Source organism: Coregonus clupeaformis, unplaced genomic scaffold (assembly GCF_020615455.1).
Source record: "Coregonus clupeaformis isolate EN_2021a unplaced genomic scaffold, ASM2061545v1 scaf0264, whole genome shotgun sequence".
Lineage (NCBI taxonomy): Eukaryota > Metazoa > Chordata > Actinopteri > Salmoniformes > Salmonidae > Coregonus > Coregonus clupeaformis.
Window position 1 is genome coordinate 166,995 of NW_025533719.1, and position 23,758 is coordinate 190,752.

Here is a 23,758-nt window from a genome sequence, read left to right on the forward strand (position 1 = left end):
ATGGTGTCAGAAATAAAGCAAACCCTTCTAAAGGATCAATCCATATGAAATCAAATAGGAGTAGCCATGAAGACAATACAATGTTAACGTTACCCACCAGTTGAGCCCATAGCCAACAGTATAACATGTTAACGTTACCCACCAGTTGAGCCCATAGCCTACAGTATAACATGTTAACGTTACCCACCAGTTGAGCCCATAGCCTACAGTATAACATGTTAACATTACCCACCAGTTGAGCCCATAGCCTACAGTATAACATGTTAACATTACCCACCAGTTGAATCCATAGCCAACAGTATAACATGTTAACATTACCCACCAGTTGAGCCCATAGCCTACAGTATAACATGTTAACATTACCCACCAGTTGAGCCCATAGCCTACAGTATAACATGTTAACATTACCCACCAGTTGAGCCCATAGCCTACAGTATAACATGATGTTAACATTACCCACCAGTTGAGCCCATAGCCTACAGTATAACATGTTAACATTATCCTGGTAGTTGGAGGTTGGAGGGCCGAAACACTTCCTGGTAGTTGGAGGTTGGAGGGCCGAAACACTTCCTGGTAGTTGGAGGTTGGAGGGCCGAAACACTTCCTGGTAGTTGGAGGTTGGAGGGCCGAAACACTTCCTGGTAGTTAATTGCACTCACCTGGTGTCCCAGGTCTGAATTAGCCCCTGATTAGAAGGAGAGGATGAAAAACAGAGGTGTTTCGGCCCTCCAGGACCGGAATTGAAGAACCCTGCTATACACCATATATTCACCAGTATCCATAATGTGTTCAGAAAGTAGAACAGAACAGTGGATCAGTACCATAATGTGTTCAGAAAGTAGAACAGAACAGTGGATCAGTACCATAATGTGTTCAGAAAGTAGAACAGAACAGTGGATCAGTTCCATAATGTGTTCAGAAAGTAGAACAGAACAGTGGTTCAGTACCATAATGTGTTCAGAAAGTAGAACAGAACAGTGGATCAGTACCATAATGTGTTCAGAAAGTAGAACAGAACAGTGGATCAGTACCATAATGTGTTCAGAAAGTAGAACAGAACAGTGGACTTCACATGTTATGGTGTCAGAAATAAAGCAAACCCTTCTAAAGGATCAATCCATATGAAATCAAATAGGAGTAGCCATGAAGACAATACAATGTTAACGTTACCCACCAGTTGAGCCCATAGCCAACAGTATAACATGTTAACGTTACCCACCAGTTGAGCCCATAGCCTACAGTATAACATGTTAACATTACCCACCAGTTGAATCCATAGCCAACAGTATAACATGTTAACATTACCCACCAGTTGAGCCCATAGCCTACAGTATAACATGTTAACATTACCCACCAGTTGAGCCCATAGCCTACAGTATAACATGTTAACATTACCCACCAGTTGAGCCCATAGCCTACAGTATAACATGATGTTAACATTACCCACCAGTTGAGCCCATAGCCTACAGTATAACATGTTAACATTACCCACCAGTTGAGCCCATAGCCAACAGTATAACATGTTAACATTACCCACCAGTTGAGCCCATAGCCTACAGTATAACATGTTAACGTTACCCACCAGTTGAGCCCATAGCCTACAGTATAACATGTTAACATTACCCACCAGTTGAATCCATAGCCAACAGTATAACATGTTAACATTACCCACCAGTTGAGCCCATAGCCAACAGTATAACATGATGTTAACATTACCCACCAGTTGAGCCCATAGCCAACAGTATAACATGTTAACATTACCCACCAGTTGAGCCCATAGCCAACAGTATAACATGATGTTAACATTACCCACCAGTTGAATCCATAGCCAACAGTATAACATGTTAACATTACCCACCAGTTGAATCCATAGCCAACAGTATAACATGTTAACATTACCCACCAGTTGAATCCATAGCCAACAGTATAACATGTTAACATTACCCACCAGTTGAGCCCATAGCCAAAAGTATAACATGTTAACATTACCCACCAGTTGAGCCCATAGCCTACAGTATAACATGTTAACGTTACCCACCAGTTGAGCCCATAGCCTACAGTATAACATGTTAACATTACCCACCAGTTGAGCCCATAGCCAACAATATAACATGATGTTAACATTACCCACCAGTTGAGCCCATAGCCAACAGTATAACATGTTAACATTACCCACCAGTTGAGCCCATAGCCAACAGTATAACATGTTAACATTACCCACCAGTTGAGCCCATAGCCTACAGTATAACATGTTAACATTACCCACCAGTTGAGCCCATAGCCTACAGTATAACATGTTAACATTACCCACCAGTTGAGCCCATAGCCTACAGTATAACATGTTAACATTACCCACCAGTTGAGCCCATAGCCTACAGTATAACATGTTAACATTACCCACCAGTTGAATCCATAGCCAACAGTATAACATGTTAACATTACTCACCAGTTGAGCCCATAGCCTACAGTATAACATGTTAACATTACCCACCAGTTGAGCCCATAGCCTACAGTATAACATGTTAACATTACCCACCAGTTGAGCCCATAGCCTACAGTATAACATGTTAACATTACCCACCAGTTGAATCCATAGCCAACAGTATAACATGTTAACATTACCCACCAGTTGAGCCCATAGCCTACAGTATAACATGTTAACATTACCCACCAGTTGAGCCCATAGCCTACAGTATAACATGTTAACATTACCCACCAGTTGAATCCAAGGCATCCACCACGGAGGTGACAGCCAGTGAGAAGGTCTCCTCCTCAGCTGCCCTCAACACAGGATCGCTGGTCTCAGTCACAGAACAATGTGGAGCCAGGTCAGACAGTCACACACACACACACACACACACACACACACACACACACACACACACACACACACACACACACACACACACACAGACACACACACACACACACACACACACACACACACACACACACACACACACACACACACACACACACACACACACACACACACACAGACACACACACACACACACACACACACACACACACACACACACACACACACACACACACAGACACACACACACACACACACACACACACACACAGACACACACACACACACACACACACACACACACACACACACACACACACACACACACACACACACAATATTAGTTAGGAAACATCTCTGGTTAACATAGTTGTAATGGGATTGGCTGATCAATGTCTTTTCAATATTTCATTGCCAGCTTTACAAACTTTCCCATTATTCCTGTGATGTTTTAGATCAGTGGAACGGGACTTGCAGGCAGTCGACTCAAAGAGCACCAAACTTGATGGCCCAGTGGACCAGGAGAAGGAGAAGGATTCCACTTCATCAAAACCAGGCCAGAAGAAATCAGCTCTGGACCAGTCCTCCAAAGCCACAAAAGAAACCAGCAAGACAACTGTCCGTACGTGACTGGTCTGGAACAGCTGTTTGATGCTGTTTATTTCTATAGAAACCCTGTCATTATCAGCTGACACATACAGTATAAAGTCATTGGTTTCTCTCACCTCAGCTCCTATGAAGACTGGTTCAGTAAAGGACCAGTTGGTGGTGCCTGGGAAGAAGGCGCTCATCAAGACGACCCAGGAGACTGCTGCTCACACTGAGCACATCAGGAGGAACGGAGTGGCATCACTAGAACTCAGCTACGTCTATCTCCTGGCAGGTGAGATAGGAGAGACTGGGATGCGATAGAATAGAATGACAAGGGGATGGAATGGAAGGAAATATAGTGGCGCAGCGGTCTAAGTCACTGCACCGCAGTGCTAGAGGCGAGACTACAGACCCGGGTTGAATTCTGGGCTGTGTCGCATCTGGCCGCAACCGGGAGACCCATGAGGCGATGCAAAATTGGCCCAGCGTCGTCCGGGTTAGGGGATGGTTTGGCCGGCCGGGATGTCCTTGTCCCATTGCGCTGTAGCGACTCCTAGTGGCGGGCCGGGGGCATGCACGCTGACTCGTGTTGCCAGTTGTACGGTGTTTCCTCCGACACATTGGTGCGGCTGCCTTCCGGGTTAAGCGAGCAGTGTGTCAAGAAGTAGTGCGGCTTGGTAGGGTCGTGTTTCGGAGGACGCATGGCTCTCGACCTTCGCCACTCTCCCGAGTCCGTACGGGAGTTACAGCAATGGGACAAGACTGTAACTACCAATTGGATATCATGGAATTGGGGAGAAAAAAAGGGGTAAAAAGTTACTAAAAATAAATAAATACAAAATGTAGGGAAATGGAATAGAATGGGAAATAAGTGTAATGGGATTGAAATGAAGGACAGGGGAAAGGGATTGAATTAATGGAAAATAGGATAGAATGCAATGGAATGAAAGGGGATTTAGGCTGGGTTTCTGTGTGGGGGGTTTTAGGCTGGGTTTCTGTGTGGGGGGTTTTAGGCTGGGTTTCTGTGAGGGGGGTTTTAGGCTGGGTTTCTGTGTGGGGGGTTTTAGGCTGGGTTTCTGTGTGGGGGGTTTTAGGCTGGGTTTCTGTGAGGGGGGTTTTAGGCTGGGTTTCTGCATTGCACTTTGTGACATCTGCTGATGTAAAAAGGGCTTTATAAATAAAATGTGATTGATTGAATAGGATATCACTAAAGGGAAATGGTATAGAATAGAATGGAAGGAAAGGGTTATGGTATAGAATAGAATGGAAGGAAAGGGTTATGGTATAGAATAGAATGGAAGGAAAGGGTTAGGGTATTGAATAGAATAGAAGGAAAGGGTTATGGTATAGAATAGAATGGAAGGAAAGGGTTATGGTATAGAATAGAATGGAAGGAAAGGGTTATGGTATAGAATAGAATGGAAGGAAAGGGTTATGGTATAGAATAGAATGGAAGGAAAGGGTTATGGTATAGAATAGAATGGAAGGAAAGGGTTATGGTATAGAATAGAATGGAAGGAAAGGGTTATGGTATAGAATAGAATGGAAGGAAAGGGTTATGGTATAGAATAGAATGGAAGGAAAGGGTTATGGTATAGAATAGAATGGAAGGAAATGGTTATGGTATAGAATGGAAGGAAAGGGTTATGGTATAGAATAGAATGGAAGGAAAGGGTTATGGTATAGAATAGAATGGAAGGAAACGGAAATGGATAGAATGGAATGGAAGGAGGGTTATGGTTAGAATAGAATGGAGGGAAGGGTTATGGTATAGAATAGAATGGAAGGAAAGGGTTATGGTATAGAATAGAATGGAAGGAAAGGGTTATGGTATAGAATAGAATGGAAGGAAAGGGTTATGGTATAGAATAGAATGGAAGGAAAGGGTTATGGTATAGAATAGAATGGAAGGAAAGGGTTATGGTATAGAATAGAATGGAAGGAAAGGGTTATGGTATAGAATAGAATGGAAGGAAAGGGTTATGGTATAGAATAGAATGGAAGGAAAGGGTTATGGTATAGAATAGAATGGAAGGAAATGGTTATGGTATAGAATGGAAGGAAAGGGTTATGGTATAGAATAGAATGGAAGGAAAGGGTTATGGTATAGAATAGAATGGAAGGAAACGGAAATGGATAGAATGGAATGGAAGGAAAGGGTTATGGTATAGAATAGAATGGAAGGAAAGGGTTATGGTATAGAATAGAATGGAAGGAAAGGGTTATGGTATAGAATAGAATGGAAGGAAAGGGTTATGGTATAGAATAGAATGGAAGGAAAGGGTTATGGTATAGAATAGAATGGAAGGAAAGGGTTATGGTATAGAATAGAATGGAAGGAAAGGGTTATGGTATAGAATAGAATGGAAGGAAAGGGTTATGGTATAGAATAGAATGGAAGGAAAGGGTTATGGTATAGAATAGAATGGAAGGAAAGGGTTATGGTATAGAATAGAATGGAAGGAAATGGTTATGGTATAGAATAGAATGGAAGGAAAGGGTTATGGTATAGAATAGAATGGAAGGAAAGGGTTATGGTATAGAATAGAATGGAAGGAAAGGGTTAGGGTATAGAATAGAATGGAAGGAAAGGGTTATGGTATAGAATAGAATGGAAGGAAACGGAAATGGATAGAATGGAATGGAAGGAAATTGAATATAATGGAAAAAAGGAAATGTGATAGAATGTCATGGAAGGAAACGGATGGGATATAATGGCTGGGTTTCTGTATTGCACTTTGTGACATCTGCTGATGTAAAAAGGGATTTATAAATACATTGGATTTGACTATACTGAGCCTTTCACTGCATCCCTATTACAAACCTCACTAGCCGATTAGTAACCTGACGTAGCCTCTACATACTGGTCGAGACAAGAAAACAAAGAAACTGTTGAGAGGTTTTCTTCTGCACTGTTCAACCAATCCAGTAAATGTGGAGGAGGAGTTAAGATGGAGTTTCGCCTTGTTAACGCCCAAAAGCTCTCAGGCTCTCTTTCCATTTCCCCAGAAAAACGAACCATCCGGTTGTTGGGAGTCGGCAGAGGCTAGCCAATTAGAGACACCTGTAGCCCCTCCAGAAAGCCCCAGTTATAACTGAACCCCTGAAACACAGGATCACAACACCAAAGGACAGACACATCACATGTTTTACTGTTGGCATGACAAAGTTATTGTAGTTCTAAAACTTAGATGAAGAACAACATTTTTGTATTAAATTTTGTATTAAATGACGTAAATGTGCCCTTGAGCAAGGCACTTAACCCTAATTGCTCCTGTAAGTCGCTCTGGATAAGAGCGTCTGCTAAATGACTAAAATGTAAATGTTAAAGTATGTCAATCTGGTCCTTTGTTTGGTGTGTACGCTAGGAGACCAGTGTCTGTCTGACTGCCTGGTGACGTGTTCCTCTGGGGTGAATGAGGGTCTGTGTAGCATCAGTCTGGACCGACCTCTGATCTCTGAGAAGCTGAAGGCTGAACTGAACCCTCTGGTCATCACCATCCTGTCAGCCTCCTCCCTGCCATCATCCCCTGTCCCCTTCCATGTCTTAGAGGTGATATACACTAACATCCTGTCAGCCTCCTCCCTGTCATCATCCCCTGTCCCCTTCCATGTCTTAGAGGTGATATACCCTAACATCCTGTCAGCCTCCTCCCTGCCATCATCCCCTGTCCCCTTCCATGTCTTAGAGGTGATATACCCTAACATCCTGTCAGCCTCCTCCCTGCCCTCCCAGCCTGCCCCCTTCCATGTCTTAGAGGTGATATACCCTAACATCCTGTCAGCCTCCTCCCTGCCATCATCCCCTGTCCCCTTCCATGTCTTAGAGGTGATATACCCTAACATCCTGTCAGCCTCCTCCCTGCCATCATCCCCTGTCCCCTTCCATGTCTTAGAGGTGATATACACTAACATCCTGTCAGCCTCCTCCCTGCCCTCCCAGCCTGTCCCATTCCATGTCTTAGAGGTGATATACCCTAACATCCTGTCAGCCTCCTCCCTGCCATCATCCCCTGTCCCCTTCCATGTCTTAGAGGTGATATACCCTAACATCCTGTCAGCCTCCTCCCTGCCCTCCCAGCCTGTCCCCTTCCATGTCTTAGAGGTGATATACCCTAACATCCTGTCAGCCTCCTCCCTGCCCTCCCAGCCTGTCCCCTTCCATGTCTTAGAGGTGATATACCCTAACATCCTGTCAGCTAGCTAGCTGCCCTCCCAGCCTGCCCCCTTCCATGTCTTAGAGGTGATATACACTAACATCCTGTCAGCCTCCTCCCTGCCATCATCCCCTGTCCCCTTCCATGTCTTAGAGGTGATATACCCTAACATCCTGTCAGCTAGCTGCCCTCCCAGCCTGTCCCCTTCCATGTCTTAGAGGTGATATACACTAACATCCTGTCAGCCTCCTCCCTGCCATCATCCCCTGTCCCCTTCCATGTCTTAGAGGTGATATACTCTAACATCCTGTCAGCCTCCTCCCTGCCATCATCCCCTGTCCCCTTCCATGTCTTAGAGGTGATATCCTGTCAGCTAGCTAGCTGCCCTCCCAGCCTGCCCCCTTCCATGTCTTAGAGGTGATATACACTAACATCCTGTCAGCCTCCTCCCTGCCATCATCCCCTGTCCCCTTCCATGTCTTAGAGGTGATATCCTGTCAGCTAGCTAGCTGCCCTCCCAGCCTGCCCCCTTCCATGTCTTAGAGGTGATATACACTAACATCCTGTCAGCCTCCTCCCTGCCATCATCCCCTGTCCCCTTCCATGTCTTAGAGGTGATATACCCCTAACATCCTGCAGCCTCCTCCCTGCCATCCCTGTCCCTCCATGTCTTAGAGGTGATATACCTAACATCCTGTCAGTCTCCTCCTGCCATCATCCCTGTCCCTTCCATGTCTTAGAGGTGATATACCCTAACATCCTGTCAGCCTCCTCCCTGCCCTCCCAGCCTGCCCCCTTCCATGTCTTAGAGGTGATATACCTAACATCCTGTCAGCCTCCTCCCTGCCATCATCCCCTGCCCCCTTCCATGTCTTAGAGGTGATATACCCTAACATCTTGTCAGCCTCCTCCCTGCCATATCCCTGTCCCCTTCCATGTCTTAGAGGTGATATACCTAACATCCTGTCAGCCTCCTCCTGCCATCATCCTGTCCCCCTTCCATGTCTTAGAGGTGATATACTCTAACATCCTGTCAGCCTCCTCCCTGCCATCATCCCCTGTCCCCTTCCATGTCTTAGAGGTGATATACCCTAACATCCTGTCAGCCTCCTCCCTGCCATCATCCCCTGCCCCCTTCCATGTCTTAGAGGTGATATACCCTAACATCCTGTCAGCCTCCTCCCTGCCCTCCCAGCCTGCCCCCCTTCCATGTCTAAGAGGTGATATACCCCTAACATCCTGTCAAGCCTCCTCCCTGCCCTCCCAGCCTGTCCCCTTCCATGTCTTAGAGGTGATATACCCCTAACATCCTGTCAGCCTCCTCCCTGCCATCATCCCCTGTCCCTTCCATGTCTTAAAGGTGATATACCCTAACATCCTGTCAGCCTCCTCCCTGCCCTCCCAGCCTGCCCCCTTCCATGTCTTAGAGGTGATATACCTAACATCCTGTCAGCCTCCTCCCTGCCATCATCCCCTGTCCCCTTCATGTCTTAGAGGTGATATACCTAACATCCTGTCAGCCTCCTCCCTGCCATCATCTCTGTCCCCTTCCATGTCTTAGAGGTGATATACCCTAACATCCTGTCAGCCTCCTCCCTGCCATCGTCCCTGTCCCCTTCCATGTCTTAGAGGTGATATACCTAACATCCTGTCAGCCTCCTCCCTGCCATCATCCCTGTCCCTTCCATGTCTTAGAGGTGATATACCCTAACATCCTGTCAGCCTCCTCCCTGCCATCATCCCCTGCCCCTTCCATGTCTTAGAGGTGATATACCCTAACATCCTGTCAGCCTCCTCCCTGCCATCATCCCTGTCCCCTTCCATGTCTTAGAGGGTGATATACCTAACATCCTGTCAGCCTCCTCCCCTGCCATCATCCCCTGTCCCCTTCCATGTCTTAGAGGGTGATATACCCTAACATCCTGTCAGCCTCTCCCTGCCATCATCCCTGTCCCCTTCCATGTCTTAGAGGTGATATACCCTAACATCCTGTCAGCCTCCTCCCTGCCCTCCCAGCCTGCCCCTTCCATGTCTTAGAGGTGATATACTCTAACATCCTGTCAGCCTCCTCCCTGCCATCATCCCCTGTCCCCTTCCATGTCTTAGAGGTGATATACCCTAACATCCTGTCAGCCTCCTCCCTGCCATCATCCCTGCCCCTTCCATGTCTTAGAGGTGATACCCTAACATCCTGTCAGCCTCCTCCCTGCCCTCCCAGCCTGTCCCCTTCCATGTCTTAGAGGTGATATACCTAACATCCTGTCAGCCTCCTCCCTGCCCTCCCAGCCTGCCCCCTTCCATGTCTTAGAGGTGATATACACTAACATCCTGTCAGCCTCCTCCCTGCCATCATCCCTGTCCCCTTCCATGTCTTAGAGGTGATATACCCTAACATCCTGTCAGCCTCCTCCCTGCCATCATCCCCTGTCCCCTTCCATGTCTTAGAGGTGATATACCCTAACATCCTGTCAGCCTCCTCCCTGCCATCATCCCCTGTCACCTTCCATGTCTTAGAGGTGATATACCTAACATCCTGTCAGCCTCCTCCCTGCCATCATCCCCTGTCCCCTTCCATGTCTTAGAGGTGATATACCCTAACATCCTGTCAGCCTCCTCCCTGCCCTCATCCCCTGTCCCCTTCCATGTCTTAGAGGTGATATACTCTAACATCCTCTCAGCCTCCTCCCTGCCATCATCCCCTGTCCCCTTCCATGTCTTAGAGGTGATATACCCTAACATCCTGTCAGCCTCCTCCCTGCCCTCCCAGCCTGCCCCTTCCATGTCTTAGAGGTGATATACTCTAACATCCTGTCAGCCTCCTCCCTGCCATCATCCCCTGTCCCCTTCCATGTCTTAGAGGTGATATACCCTAACATCCTGTCAGCCTCCTCCCTGCCATCATCCCTGTTCCTTCCATGTCTTAGAGGTAGATATACCTAACATCCTGTCAGCCTCCTCCCTGCCATCATCCCCTGCCCCTTCCATGTCTTAGAGGTGATATACCTAACATCCTGTCAGCCTCCTCCCTGCCATCATCCCCTGTCCCCTTCCATGTCTTAGAGGTGATATACCTAACATCCTGTCAGCCTCCTCCCTGCCATCATCCCCTGTCCCCTTCCATGTCTTAGAGGTGATATACCCTAACATCCTGTCAGCCTCCTCCCTGCCATCATCCCCTGTCCCCTTCCATGTCTTAGAGGTGATATACCCTAACATCCTGTCAGCCTCCTCCCTGCCATCATCCCCTGTCCCCTTCCATGTCTTAGAGGTGATATACCCTAACATCCTGTCAGCTAGCTAGCTGCCCTCCCAGCCTGCCCCCTTCATCCTGTCAGCTAGCTAGCTGCCCTCCCAGCCTGCCCCCTTCATCCTGTCAGCTAGCTAGCTGCCCTCCCAGCCTGTCCCCTTCCATGTCTTAGAGGTGATATCCTGTCAGCTAGCTAGCTGCCCTCCCAGCCTGTCCCCTTCCATGTCTTAGAGGTGATATCCTGTCAGCTAGCTAGCTGCCCTCCCAGCCTGCCCCCTTCCATGTCTTAGAGGTGATATACCCTAACATCCTGTCAGCCTCCTCCCTGCCATCATCCCCTGTCCCCTTCCATGTCTTAGAGGTGATATACCCTAACATCCTGTCAGCTAGCTAGCTGCCCTCCCAGCCTGTCCCCTTCCATGTCTTAGAGGTGATATCCTGTCAGCTAGCTAGCTGCCCTCCCAGCCTGTCCCCTTCCATGTCTTAGAGGTGATATCCTGTCAGCTAGCTAGCTGCCCTCCCAGCCTGTCCCCTTCCATGTCTTAGAGGTGATATACACTAACATCCTGTCAGCCTCCTCCCTGCCCTCCCAGCCTGTCCCCTTCCATGTCTTAGAGGTGATATACCCTAACATCCTGTCAGCCTCCTCCCTGCCATCATCCCCTGTCCCCTTCCATGTCTTAGAGGTGATATACCCTAACATCCTGTCAGCCTCCTCCCTGCCATCATCCCTGTCCCCTTCCATGTCTTAGAGGTGATATACCCTAACATCCTGTCAGCCTCCTCCCTGCCATCATCCCCTGTCCCCTTCCATGTCTTAGAGGTGATATAACCTAACATCCTGTCAGCCTCCTCCCTGCCATCATCCCCTGTCCCCTTCCATGTCTTAGAGGTGATATACCCTAACATCCTGTCAGCCTCCCTCCCTGCCATCATCCCCTGTCCCCTTCCATGTCTTAGAGGTGATATACCCTAACATCTTGTCAGCCTCCTCCCTGCCCTCCCAGCCTGCCCCTTCCATGTCTTAGAGGTGATATACTCTAACATCCTGTCAGCCTCCTCCCTGCCATCATCCCCTGTCCCCTTCCATGTCTTAGAGGTGATATACCCTAACATCCTGTCAGCCTCCTCCCTGCCATCATCCCCTGTCCCCTTCCATGTCTTAGAGGTGATATACACTAACATCCTGTCAGCCTCCTCCCTGCCATCATCCCCTGCCCCCTTCCATGTCTTAGGGGTGATATCGCCTAACATCCTGTCAGCCTCCTCCCTGCCATCATCCCCTGTCCCCTTCCATGTCTTAGAGGTGATATCCCTAACATCCTGTCAGCCTCCTCCCTGCCATCATCTCCCCTGTCCCCTTCCATGTCTTAGAGGGTGATAACTACTAACATCCTGTCAGCCTCCTCCCCTGCCATCATCCCCTGTCCCCTTCCATGTCTTAGGGTGATATACCTAACATCCTGTCAGCCTCCTCCCTGCCCTCATCCCCTGTCCCTTCCATGTCTTAGAGGTGATATACCTAACATCCTGTCAGCCTCCTCCCTGCCATCATCCCTGTCCCCTTCCATGTCTTAGAGGTGATATGGCCTAACATCCTGTCAGCCTCCTCCCTGCCCTCCCAGCCTGCCCCTTCCATGTCTTAGAGGTGATATGCTCTAACATCCTGTCAGCCTCTCCTGCCATCATCCCCTGTCCCCTTCCATGTCTTAGAGGTGATATGCCTAACATCCTGTCAGCCTCCTCCCTGCCATCATCCCTGTCCCCTTCCATGTCTTAGGGTGATATCGCCTAACATCCTGTCAGCCTCCTCCCTCTGCCATCATCCCCCTGACCCCCTTCCATGTCTTAAGGTGATATACCTAACATCCTATCAGCCTCCTCCCTGCCATCATCCCTGTCCCTTCCATGTCTTAGAGGGTGATATTACCTAACATCATGTCAGCCTCCTCCCTGCCATCATCCCCTGTCCCCCTTCCATGTCTTGGGTGATATACCTACATCCTGTCAGCCTCTCCCTGCCATCATCCCCCTGTCCCCTTCCATGTCTTAGAGGTGATATAGCCTAAAATCCTGTCAGCCCCTCCTGCCATCATCCCCTGCTCCCCTTCCATGTCTTAGGGTGATATACCCTAACATCCTGTCAGCCTCCTCCCTGCCATCATCCCCTGTCCCCTTCCACGTCTTAAGGTGATATACCTAACATCCTATCAGCTAGCTAAGCTGCCCTCCCCCAGCTCTGCCCCTTCATCCTGTCAGCTAGCTAGCTGCCCTCCCAGCCTGCCCCCTTCATCCTGTCAGCTAGCTAGCTGCCCTCCAGCCTGTCCCTTCCATGTCTTAGAGGTGATATCCTGTCAGCTAGCTAGCTGCCCTCCAACTATCCCTTTCCATGTCTTAGAGGTGATATCCTGTCAGCTAGCTAGCTGCCCTCCCAGCCTGCCCCCTTCCATGTCTTAGAGGTGATATACCCTAACATCCTGTCAGCCTCCTCCCTGCCATCATCCCCTGTCCCCTTCCATGTCTTAGAGGTGATATACCCTAACATCCTGTCAGCTAGCTAGCTGCCCTCCCAGCCTGTCCCCTTCCATGTCTTAGGGGTGATATCTGTCAGCTAGCTGGCCGCCCTCCCAGCCTGATCCCCTTCCATGTCTTAGAGGTGATATCCTGTCAGCTAGCTAGCTGCCCACTCCCAGCCTGTCCCCTTCCATGTCTTGGTGATGCTCACACTAACATCCTGTCAGCCTCCCTCCCTGCCCTCACAGCCTTGTCCCCTTCCATGTCTTAGGGGTGATATACCTAACATCCTGTCAGCCTCCTCCCTGCCATCATCCCTGTCCCCTTCTCCATGTCTTAGAGGTGATATGCCTAACATCCTGTCAGCTAGCTAGCTGCTCTCCCAGCTTGCCCCTTCCATGTCTTAGGGTGATATAGCCTAACATCCTGTCAGCCCCTCCTGCCATCATCCCCCTGTCCCCTTCCATGTCTTAGAGTGATATACCTAACATCCTGTCAGCCTCCTCCCTGCCATCATCCCCTGTCCCCTTCCATGTCTTGGGTGATATGCCCCTAACATCCTGTCAGCCTCCTCCCTGCCATCATCCCCTGATCCCCTTCCATGTCTTAGGTGATATACCTACATCCGTCACCTCCCCCCATCATCCCCTGTCCCCTTCCATGTCTTAGAGGTGATATACCTAACATCCTGTCAGCCTCTCCTGCCTCCCAGTCCTGCCCCTTCCATGTATTAGGGGTGATGTGCCCTAACATCCTGTCAGCTCCTCCCTGCTCATCATCCCCTGTCCCTTCCATGTCTTGGTGATATACCTAACTCCTGTCAGCCTCCTCCCTGCCATCATCCCCTGTCCCCTTCCATGTCTTAGGGTGATATACACTAACATCCTGTCAGCCTCCTCCCTGCCACATCCCTGCCCCTTCCATGTCTTGGAGGTGATATGCCTAACATCTGTCAGCCTCCTCCCTGCCATCATCCCTGTCCCCTTCCATGTCTTAGAGGTGATATACCTAACATCCTGTCAGCCTCCTCCCTGCCATCATCCCCCTGTCCCCTTCCATGTCTTGGGGTGATATAGCCTAACATCCCTCTCAGCCTCCTCCCTGCCCTCCCAGCCTGCCCCCTTCCATGTCTTAGAGGTGATATGCTCTCTAACATCCTGTCAGCCTCCTCCCTGCCATCATCCCTGTCCCCTTCCATGTCTTAGAGGTGATATGCCTAACATCCTGTCAGCCTCCTCCCTGCCATCATCCCCTGTCCCCTTCCAGTCTTAGAGGTGATACTCTAACATCCTGTCCAGCCTCCTCCCTGCCATCATCCCTGTCCCCCTTCCATGTCTTAGGTGATATGACCTAACATCCTGTCAGCCTCCTCCTGCCATCATCCCTGTCCCCTTCCTGTCTTAGAGGTGATATAGCCTAACATCCTGTCAGCCTCCTCCCTGCTCATCATCCCCTGTCCCCTTCCATGTCTTAAGTGACCACCCTAACATCCTGTCAGCCTCCTCCCTGCCATCATCCCCTGTCCCTTCCATGTCTTAGGGGTGATATACCTAACATCCTGTCGCCTCCTCCCTGCCATCATCCCTGTCCTTCCGTGGTGATTCCTAACATCCTGTCGCCCTCCTCCCTGTCCCTGCCCCTCCCATGTCTTAGAGGTGATATGCCTAACATCCTGTCAGCCCCTCCTCCCTGCCATCATCCCCTGTCCCCTTCCATGTCTTAAGGTGATATGCCTAACATCCTCGTCCAGCTAGCTAGCTGCCCTCCCCAGCCTGCCCCCTTCATCCTGTCAGCTAGCTATCTGCCCTCCAGCCTGCCCCTTCATCCTGTCAGCTGCTATGCCCCCACCGTCCTTCCGTCTCGGGTGATATCCTGTCGCTAGCTACTGCCCTCCCAGCCTGTCCCTTCCATGTCTTAGAGGTGATATCCTGTCAGCTAGCTAAGCTGCCCTCCCAGCCCTGTCCCCTTCCATGTTAGGTGATATGCATAACATCCTGTCAGCCTCCTCCCTGCCATCATCCCTGTCCCCTTCCATGTCTTAGAGGTGATATACCTAACATCCTGTCAGCTAGTAGCTGCCCTCCCAGCCTGCCCCCTTCCATGTCTTAGGTGATACCTGTCAGCTAGCTAGCTGCCCTACCAGCCTGTCCCCTTCCATGTCTGAGGTATCTTCAGCTAGCTAGCTGCCCTCCCAGCCTGTCCCCTTCCATGTCTTAGGGTGATATTACACTAACATCCTGTCAGCCTCCTCCCTGCCATCATCCCTATCCCTTCCATGTCTTAGTATATGCCTAACATCCTGTCAACCTCCTCCCTGCCATCATCCCCTTTCCCCTTCCCATATCTTAGAGGGTGATATGCCCTAACATCCTGTCAGCTAGCTCGCTGCCCTCCCAGCATCCTGCCCCTTCCATGTCTTCGAGGTGATGTGCCTTACATCCTGTCCAGTCCTCCTCCCCTGCCATCATCCCTGTCCCCTTCCATGTCTTAGGGGTGATATGCCTAACATCTGTCAGCCTCCTCCCTGCCATCATCCCCTGTCCCCTTCACATGTCTTAGGGTGATATACCTAACATCCTGTCAGTCCTCCCTGCCATCATCCCCTGTCCCCTTCCATGTCTTGAGGTGATGATACCAACATCCTGTCAGCTCCGCCACACCGCCCTTCCATGTCTTAGGGTGATACAACATCCTGCCTCCCTGCCATCATCCTCCCCTCCATGCTTGGGGTCTCCCTAACATCCTGTCAGCCTCCTCCCTGTCCCTCCCCAGCCTGCCCCCTTCCATGTCTCAGGTGGTGTACCTCTAACATCCTGTCAGCCTCCTCCCCGCATCCCCTGTCCTTCCATGCTCTTAGGGTGATATGCCCCTAACATCCTGTCAGCCTCTCTCCCTGCCATCATCCCCCTGTCCCCCTTCCATGTCTTAGGGGTGATATACGCTTAACATCCTGTCAGCCTCCTCCCTGCCATCATCCCCTGTCCCCTTCCATGTCTTGACGATATACACCTAACATCCTGTCAGCCTCCTCCCTGCCATCATCCCCTGTCCCCTCCCGTGTCTTAGAGGTGATATTCCCTAACATCCTGTCACTAACCCTCCTGCCATCACCCCTGTCCTTCCATGCAATCTTAGAGGTGATATACCTAACATCCTGTCCAACCTCCTCCTGCCATCATCCCCTGCCCCCTTCCATGTCTTGTGATGTGCCTAACATCCTGTCAGCCTCCTCCCCTGCTCCCTCCTCAGCCTGCCCCCTTCCATGTCTTAGGGTGATATGCCTAACATCCTGTCAGCCTCCTCCCTCGCCATCATCCCTGTCCCCTTCCATGTCTTAGAGGTGATATACCCCTAACATCCTATCAGCCTCCTCCCTGCCATCATCCCTCCCCCTTCCATATCTTAGAGGTGATATACCTAACATCCTGTCAGCCTCCTCCCCGCCCATCATCCCCTGCCCCCTTCCATGTCTTAGAGGTGATATACCTAACATCACTATCAGCCTCCTCCCTGCCATCCCAGCCTGTCCCCCTTCCATGTCTTAGGGTGATATACCTAACATCCTGTCAGCCTCCTCCCTGCCATCATCCCCTGTCCCCTTCCATGTCTTAGGGTGATATACTCTAACATCTGTCAGCCTCCTCCCTGCCTCATCCCCTGTCCCCTTCCATGTCTTAGAGGTGATATACCTAACATCCTCTGTCAGCCTCCTCCCTGCCATCCCATCCCTGCCCCCTTCCATGTCTTAGAGGTGATATACCTAACATCCTGTCAGCCTCCTCCCTGCCATCATCCCCTGTCCCCCTTCCATGTCTTAGGGTGATATGCTAACATCCTGTCAGCCTCCTCCTGCCATCATCCCCTGTCCCCTTCCATGTCTTGGGTGATATACCTAACATCCTGTCAGCCCCCTAATCCCTGCCCTCCCCAGCCTGTCCCCTTCCATATCTTAGGTGATGATAACTAACATCTGTCAGCCTCCTCCCCTGCCCAGCCCCCCTTCCATTCTTAAGGTGATATACTAACATCCTGTCATCTAAGCTGCCCTCCGCCTGTCCCCTTCCATGTCTTAGAGGTGATTCAACATCTCCTGTCAGCTCTCCTCCCTGCCAACATCCCCTGTCCCCTTCCATGTCTTAGAAGGTTTGATATACCCTAACATCCTGTGTCAGCATTAGCTGCCCCTCCAGCCTGTCCTTCCCATGTCTTGGGGTGATATATTCCTAACATCCTGTCAGCCTCCTCCCTGCCATCATCCCCTGTCCCCTTCCATGTCCCCCAGAGGTGATATACCTAACATCTGTCAGCCTCCTCCCTGCCATCATCCCCTGTCCCCTTCCATGTCTTAGGGGTGATATGCCTAACATCCTGTCAGCTCCTCCCTGCCATCCATCCCCTGTCCCCCTTCCATGTCTTGAGGTGATATAGCCTAACATCCTGTCAGCCTCCTCCCCTGCCATCATCCCCCGTCCCTTCCATGTCTTAGGGTGATATACCTAACATCCCGTCACCTCCCCTCCATCATCCCCCTGTCCTTCCATCTTAGTGATATACTAATTCACTCCATCCCTATATCCCCTTCCCCTTCCATGTCTTAGAGGTGATATGCCTAACATCCTGTCAGCCTCCTCCCTGCCATCTTCCCGTCCCTTCCATGTCTTAGGGGTGATATACCCTAACATCCTCTGTCAGCCTCCTCCCTACCATCATCCCTGCCCCCCTTCCATGTCCTTGAGGTGGTATACCTAACATCCTGTCAGCCTCCTCCCTGCCCTCCCAGCCTGGCCCCCTTCCGCTGTCTTAGAGGTGATATGCCCTAACATCCTATCAGCCTCCCCTCCTGCTCCACCCTCAACTCCGTGTATAACATGTTAGTAGCTGCCCCCCAGCCTGCCCCCTTCCATGTCTTAGGATTGATATACGCTAGCATCACTGTCAGCCTCCTCCCTGCCATCCATCCCTGTCCCCTTCCATGTCTTAGAGGTGATATGCCTAACATCCTGTCAGCCTCCTCCTGCCATCATCCCACTGCCCTTCCATGTCTTGAGGGTGATATAGCCTAACATCCTGTATCAGCTAGCCTAGCTGCCCTCTCCTGTCATCCTGCCCCCTTCCATTCTGAGGGTGATATGCCCTAACATCCCTGTCAGCCTCCTCCCTGCCATCATCCCTGTCCCCTTCCATGTCTTAGCGTGATATACCTAACATCCTGTCAGCCTCCTCCTCTGCCATCATCCCCTGTCCCCTTCCTTGTCTTAGAGGGTGATATACCTAACATCCTATCAGCCTCCTCCCTGCCATCATCCCTATCCTTCCATGTCTTAGAGGTGATTATACACTAACATCCTGTCAGCCTCCTCCCTGCCGTCATCCCTGTCCCCTTCCATTATCTTGGGGTATATACCCAACATCCTGTCAGCTCCTCCTGCCATCATCCCCTGTCCCCTTCCATGTCTTAGAGGGTGATATACCTACACATCTGTCAAGCCTCACTCCCTGCCCTCCTCAGCCTGTCCCTTCCATGTCTTAGGTGATATACCTAACATCCCCCCCCCATATCCTCACTCCTCCTACCCTCCATCCCCTGTCCCCTTCCATGTCTTGGGTGATATACCCTAACATCCTGTCAGCCTCCTCCCTGCCCTCCCCAGCTGCCCCTTCCATGTCTTAGGGGTGATATCGCCTAACATCCTTATCAGCGTCCCTGTCCCCTCCCACTCCCTGTCCCTGTCTTCTGTCTTAGGGTTGATATGCCTAACATCCTGTTCAGCTAGCTGGCTGCCCTCCCCAGCCCTGCCCCCCTTCTCATGTCTTGGGGTGATATACCTAACATCCTGTCCAGCCCTCCTCCCTTAGCCATCATCCCTGTCCCTTCACGTGTCTTAGAGGGTGATATGCCTAACATCTGTCAGCCCTCCTCCCTACCATTCGTCCCTGTCCCCTTCCATGTCTTGGGGTGATATTACGCCTAACATCCTGTCAGCCTCCTCCCTGCCATCATCCCTGTCCCCTTCACATTATCTTAGGGTGATCTACGCCTAACATCCTGTCAGCCTCCTCCCCTGCCATCATCCCTGTCCCTTCCATGTCTTAGAGGTAGTATACACTAACATCCTATCAGCCTCCTCCTTACCTCAGCCTGCCCCTTCCATGTCTTAGGTAGTACCCCTAACATCCTGTCAGCCCTCCTCCCCTGCCCTCAGCCCTGCCCCTTCTTATCTTGGGGTATGCTCTAACATCCTGTCAGCCTCCTCCTGCGTCCACCTGTCCCCTTCTGCATGTCTTTCCAGGTGGTACACCTAGCATCCTATCAGCTCTCTACCTGCCCACATCCCTGACCACTCCCTTCCATGTCTTAGGGTGATATACCTACTAACATCCTGTCAGCCTCCTCCCTGCCGCCCTCCCTTCCCTGCCCCTTCCAGTCTTCAGGTGATATACCCTAACATCCTGTCAGCCTCCTCCCTGCCATCATCCCCTGCTCCCCTTCCATGTCTTGGGTGATATGCCCTAACATCCTGTCAGCCTCCTCCTGCCATCATCCCCTGTCCCTTTCCGTGTCTTAGAGGTGATATACCTATCATTCTTTATCATGCTTCGTTTTGTTTACACATCCCCTGTCCCCTTCCATGCTTGCGTGCCCCACTCCTGTCAGCCTCCCTACCATCATCCCCTGTCCCACTTTCCATGTCTTGGTGATATAGCCTATCATCCTGCTCAGCTCCTCCCTATATCTCCCTGCCATTCCTTCCCTTCGTTCTTAGGTGATATACCCAACATCCTGTCAGCTATTCATGCTTCCTCCCATACCTGCCCATCCTCTCTGGCTTCCCTCCACTTGCCTTGCCTTGGTCATCCTAATCAGCTGGCTTGCCCTCCCAGCCTGCCCCTTCCATTGGGTGATATCCTGCAGCTGCTGTCCCTCACTGCCATCCTGTGTACCCCACGCGTGCCTTTAGTACAATGGCCGTTTTGCCTCCCACCTACGCCCCACTTCATCCTGTCATTATACTAGCTGCCTCACCTGCCCCTTCGTCACCTTCCAGCTACTAGCTGCCCTCAGCTGCCTTTATACTGTCAGCCACATGGCTGCCTCAGCCTGCCCCCTTCATCCCATAATCAGCTATTCAGCTGCCCACTCCCAGACTGCCCTTCATCCCTGTCGGCTGAAGTGTTGCTGTCCTCCCAGCTGCCCCTTCATCCTGTCAGTGACTATTCCTCATCACTTGCCCCTTCATCTGTCAGTCAATAGCTGCCCGCTTGTACCCTCATCTGTCGAATGGCTTAAGCTGCTCAACACATGCCCCCTTCATCCTGTTAGCTGATGTCAGCCCCTTTCCTTCATCTACCCTGTCATGGCTGGCTGCCACTCAGACTTACCCTTCATCCATGACTAGCGCTGCCCTCCAGCCTACCCCTTCATCCTGTCAGCTGGCTGGCTGCCACTCCCAGACCTGCCCCTTCGGCCTGTCAGCCGGTAGCTGCCCTCCCACTCCCCCTTGTATCCTGTCAGCCAGCTGGCTGCCCTCCACTCCTGCCCCCTTCATCCTGTCAGCTAGTATAGCTGCCTCCCAGCCTGCCCCCTTCATTCCTATCAGTTTACTTCGGTGCTCTTTCCCAGCCTTGCCCCCTTGTCGTGTCACATGACTAGCTGCCCTCCCTGCCTGCCCCCCTTCATCCTGTCGGCTAGCTGAGCTTTGCCTCCCAGCCTGCCCCCTTCATCCTATCAGTGGCTAGCTGCCCTCCCCCAGCCTAGTCCCCCTTCATCCTGTCAGCCAGCTGGCTGCCCTCCCAGCCTGCCCACCTTCATATCCTGGCTACAATTCTTCTTCCCTCCCAGCACCTGCCCCCTTCGTCCTGTCAATGCTAGCTGCCCTCCCGTCCTCACCCCACTTCATCCTGTCAACTAGCTATTGCTCTAACCTACCCCCTCTCATCCTGTCAGCTAGCTGGGCTGCCTTCCCCAGCTTGCCCCCTAATCTGTCATGCTACTGCTGCCCTCCCACATGCCCCCTTCACTTCCTGTCAGCTAGCTAGCTCCTCCCCAGCCTGGCCCCTTCATCCTGTCGCTCAGCTGGCTGCCCTCCCCAGCCTGCCCCCCTTCTTCTCTGTCAGGGGGCTGTACTGGCTGCCTCCCAGCTGCCCCTTCATCCTGTCCTACTTCGCCTCCTCGCAACTGCCCCTTCCCCTGTCATAGCTGGCTGCCCTCCCAGCCTGCCCCTTCATCCTGTCATACTAGCTGCCCTCCAGCCTGCCCTTCGTCCCTGCTCGGCTAGCTGGCTGCCTCCCACTCTGCCCCCTTCATCCTGTCAGCCAGTCACTGTTTTCCTCTCAGCCTCCCCTGCCCCCTCTCCTGTCAGTCCAGCAGCTGCCCTCCCACCTGCCCTCCTTCATCTGTCAGCTAGCTGGCTGCCCTCCCAGCCTGCCCCCTTCATCCTGTAGCTAGCTAGCTGCCCTCCCAGCCTGCCCCCCTTCATCCTGTCAGCTAGCTAAGCTGCCACTCCCAGGCTGCCCCCTTCATCCTGTCAGCTAGCTATCTAGCCTGCCCTTCTTAGGTACCTTATCCTGTATTTTTTGCTCTTGCCCCCTCATCCTGTCAATGGCTAGCTGCCCTCCCCCAGCTTGCCCCTTCATCCTGTCAGCTACTAGCTGCCCTCCCAGCTTGCCCCCTTCATCCTGTCAGTGTGCTGCCCCCACTGCCCCCTTGCTGTCACCAGCTAGCTGCCCTCCCAGCTTGCCCCCTTCATCCTGTCAGCCAGCTAGCTGCCCTCCCAGCCTGCCCCCTTCATCCTGTCATTTACTTCGCTTCTGTCCTCCCAGCCTGCCCCCCTTCATCCTGTCCTAGCTAGCTGCCCTCCCATCCTCGCCCCCTTCATCTTGCATCAAGTGGCTAAGCTAGCTGCCCTCCCACCCCTTCACATCCTGTCAGCCAGCTAGCTATTTGCCCTCCCAGCTCTGCCCCCTTCATCCTGTCACGAGCTAGCTGCCCTCCCAGCCTGCCCCCCTTCATCCTGTCAGCTAGCTGGCTGCCCTCCCAGCCTGCCCCCTTCATCCTGTCAGCTAGCTAGCTGCCCTCCCAGCCTGCCCCCTTCATCCTGTCAGCTAGCTAGCTGCCCTCCCAGCCTGCCCCCTCTCCACACACTGTAGGTACTACCACTACACTGTCTCACCTAACGTCTCATCTCCTTTCCTCTCATACTACATCTTCTGTCAGGAGAAGTGTCTGCCAGTGTACTGCCAGTACCAGTTCAATACGTCTATCCGCCGGAACAGCACTGCGCGTTTTGCTTCAATGGCGTCAGCGTCATCGCGACAGGGTGGAGCGCTGTCAGACACAGCATAAGAAATCGTCCTTATCACCTAAATGTGGCTATCTCGGCTCTATTTATCGTTGTTCGCTAAAGCTATGGCTAAAGCTAATGTTCCTGCTGCAGCTATCTCTGAATCAGTCTTTTGCTAGAGCTTATATTATTGCTAGCGCTCCCTCCTCCAGGCTTGCTGAGTCCTGGGGAGCTGTTGGAGGTCCTGCGAGGTCCTCCGCTGGAGATCGAGGTCCACGACAGAGACAGGAAGTTGGAGAAGGTGTCGACCAGCCCCGCCCTGTTCGGGACCTATCCCAATGATGACAAGCTAAGCAGTGTGGTCCTGGTCTCCGGGAAACGGACCAATCACCACCCCTTCAGAGAGAAGCGCAAACACTATGACCCCTGTGGCCTCGCCAAGCTCAACCTCAACGACCTGCTACAAGGACAGAGGAGTCTGAAGGTGAAGCTAGCATGGATCAAGGAAAAACAAGACTGTTCACAACATTCACGTTTTATTGTCACATGCACAAGTACAGTGAAAATACTTTGTTTGCTTGCTCTTTCCCAACAAAGCAGTAATCAATATAACAACATTGCTCTGACTCAGAATTTGTGCTACTCATTAACCCTCAGTGGGAAGATAGTGGCAGACGTTTGTCATTTTTCTAGTACATTCATCCGTCTTTCTTTTCAGCACCTGAACCAGTTGGATGTTGTTATATTGAGTGTTCTCTCCCGTTTCATGACCAGGTGAACCTGCCGATCTGCTGCTCCTCACCGCCCCAGCTGCTGAGCGGTGAGAGGAGTGACTGGGTGAGGAAAATGCCCTCCATGCCAGGGACAGGAGGGGTGGATGGGCCAGAGCAACAGCCTGGACACTACTTTGATTCCAATTCACAGCTCAAGGTATAGTAGCAGTAGTAGTAGTAGTAGTAGTAGTAGTAGTAGTAGTAGTAGTAGTAGTAGTAGTAGTATAGTGGTGGTGGTGTAGTGGTGGTGGTGGTGGTGGTGGTGGTGGTGGTGGTGGTGTGTTTGGCGGTGGTGGTGCTGGTGGTGGTGGTGGTGGTGGTGGTGGTGGTGGTGGTGGTGGTGGTGAGTGGTGGTGGTGTGTAGTGGTGAGTAG

The 23,758-nt window shown here is 51.4% G+C and overlaps 2 protein-coding genes across 2 annotated transcripts in view; both read left to right on the forward strand.

Moving 5' to 3' along the window:
- LOC121578751 overlaps window positions 1-7,728 on the forward strand; it is a 30,791-nt gene extending 23,063 nt beyond the window's left edge. Inside the window, exons 7-11 of the mRNA XM_045214477.1 lie at window positions 2,720-2,828; window positions 3,277-3,443; window positions 3,552-3,704; window positions 6,781-7,448; window positions 7,723-7,728. Coding sequence (XP_045070412.1) covers window positions 2,720-2,828; window positions 3,277-3,443; window positions 3,552-3,704; window positions 6,781-7,448; window positions 7,723-7,728 — 1,103 coding nt within the window. The remainder of the gene's footprint in view (window positions 1-2,719; window positions 2,829-3,276; window positions 3,444-3,551; window positions 3,705-6,780; window positions 7,449-7,722) is intronic.
- A 12,991-nt stretch (window positions 7,729-20,719) lies between these two features.
- The window catches only part of LOC121578752 (uncharacterized protein FLJ43738), a 49,080-nt gene continuing 46,041 nt past the window's right edge, over window positions 20,720-23,758 (forward strand). Inside the window, exons 1-4 of the mRNA XM_045214478.1 lie at window positions 20,720-20,888; window positions 21,691-21,768; window positions 22,824-23,095; window positions 23,386-23,541. Coding sequence (XP_045070413.1) covers window positions 20,720-20,888; window positions 21,691-21,768; window positions 22,824-23,095; window positions 23,386-23,541 — 675 coding nt within the window. The remainder of the gene's footprint in view (window positions 20,889-21,690; window positions 21,769-22,823; window positions 23,096-23,385; window positions 23,542-23,758) is intronic.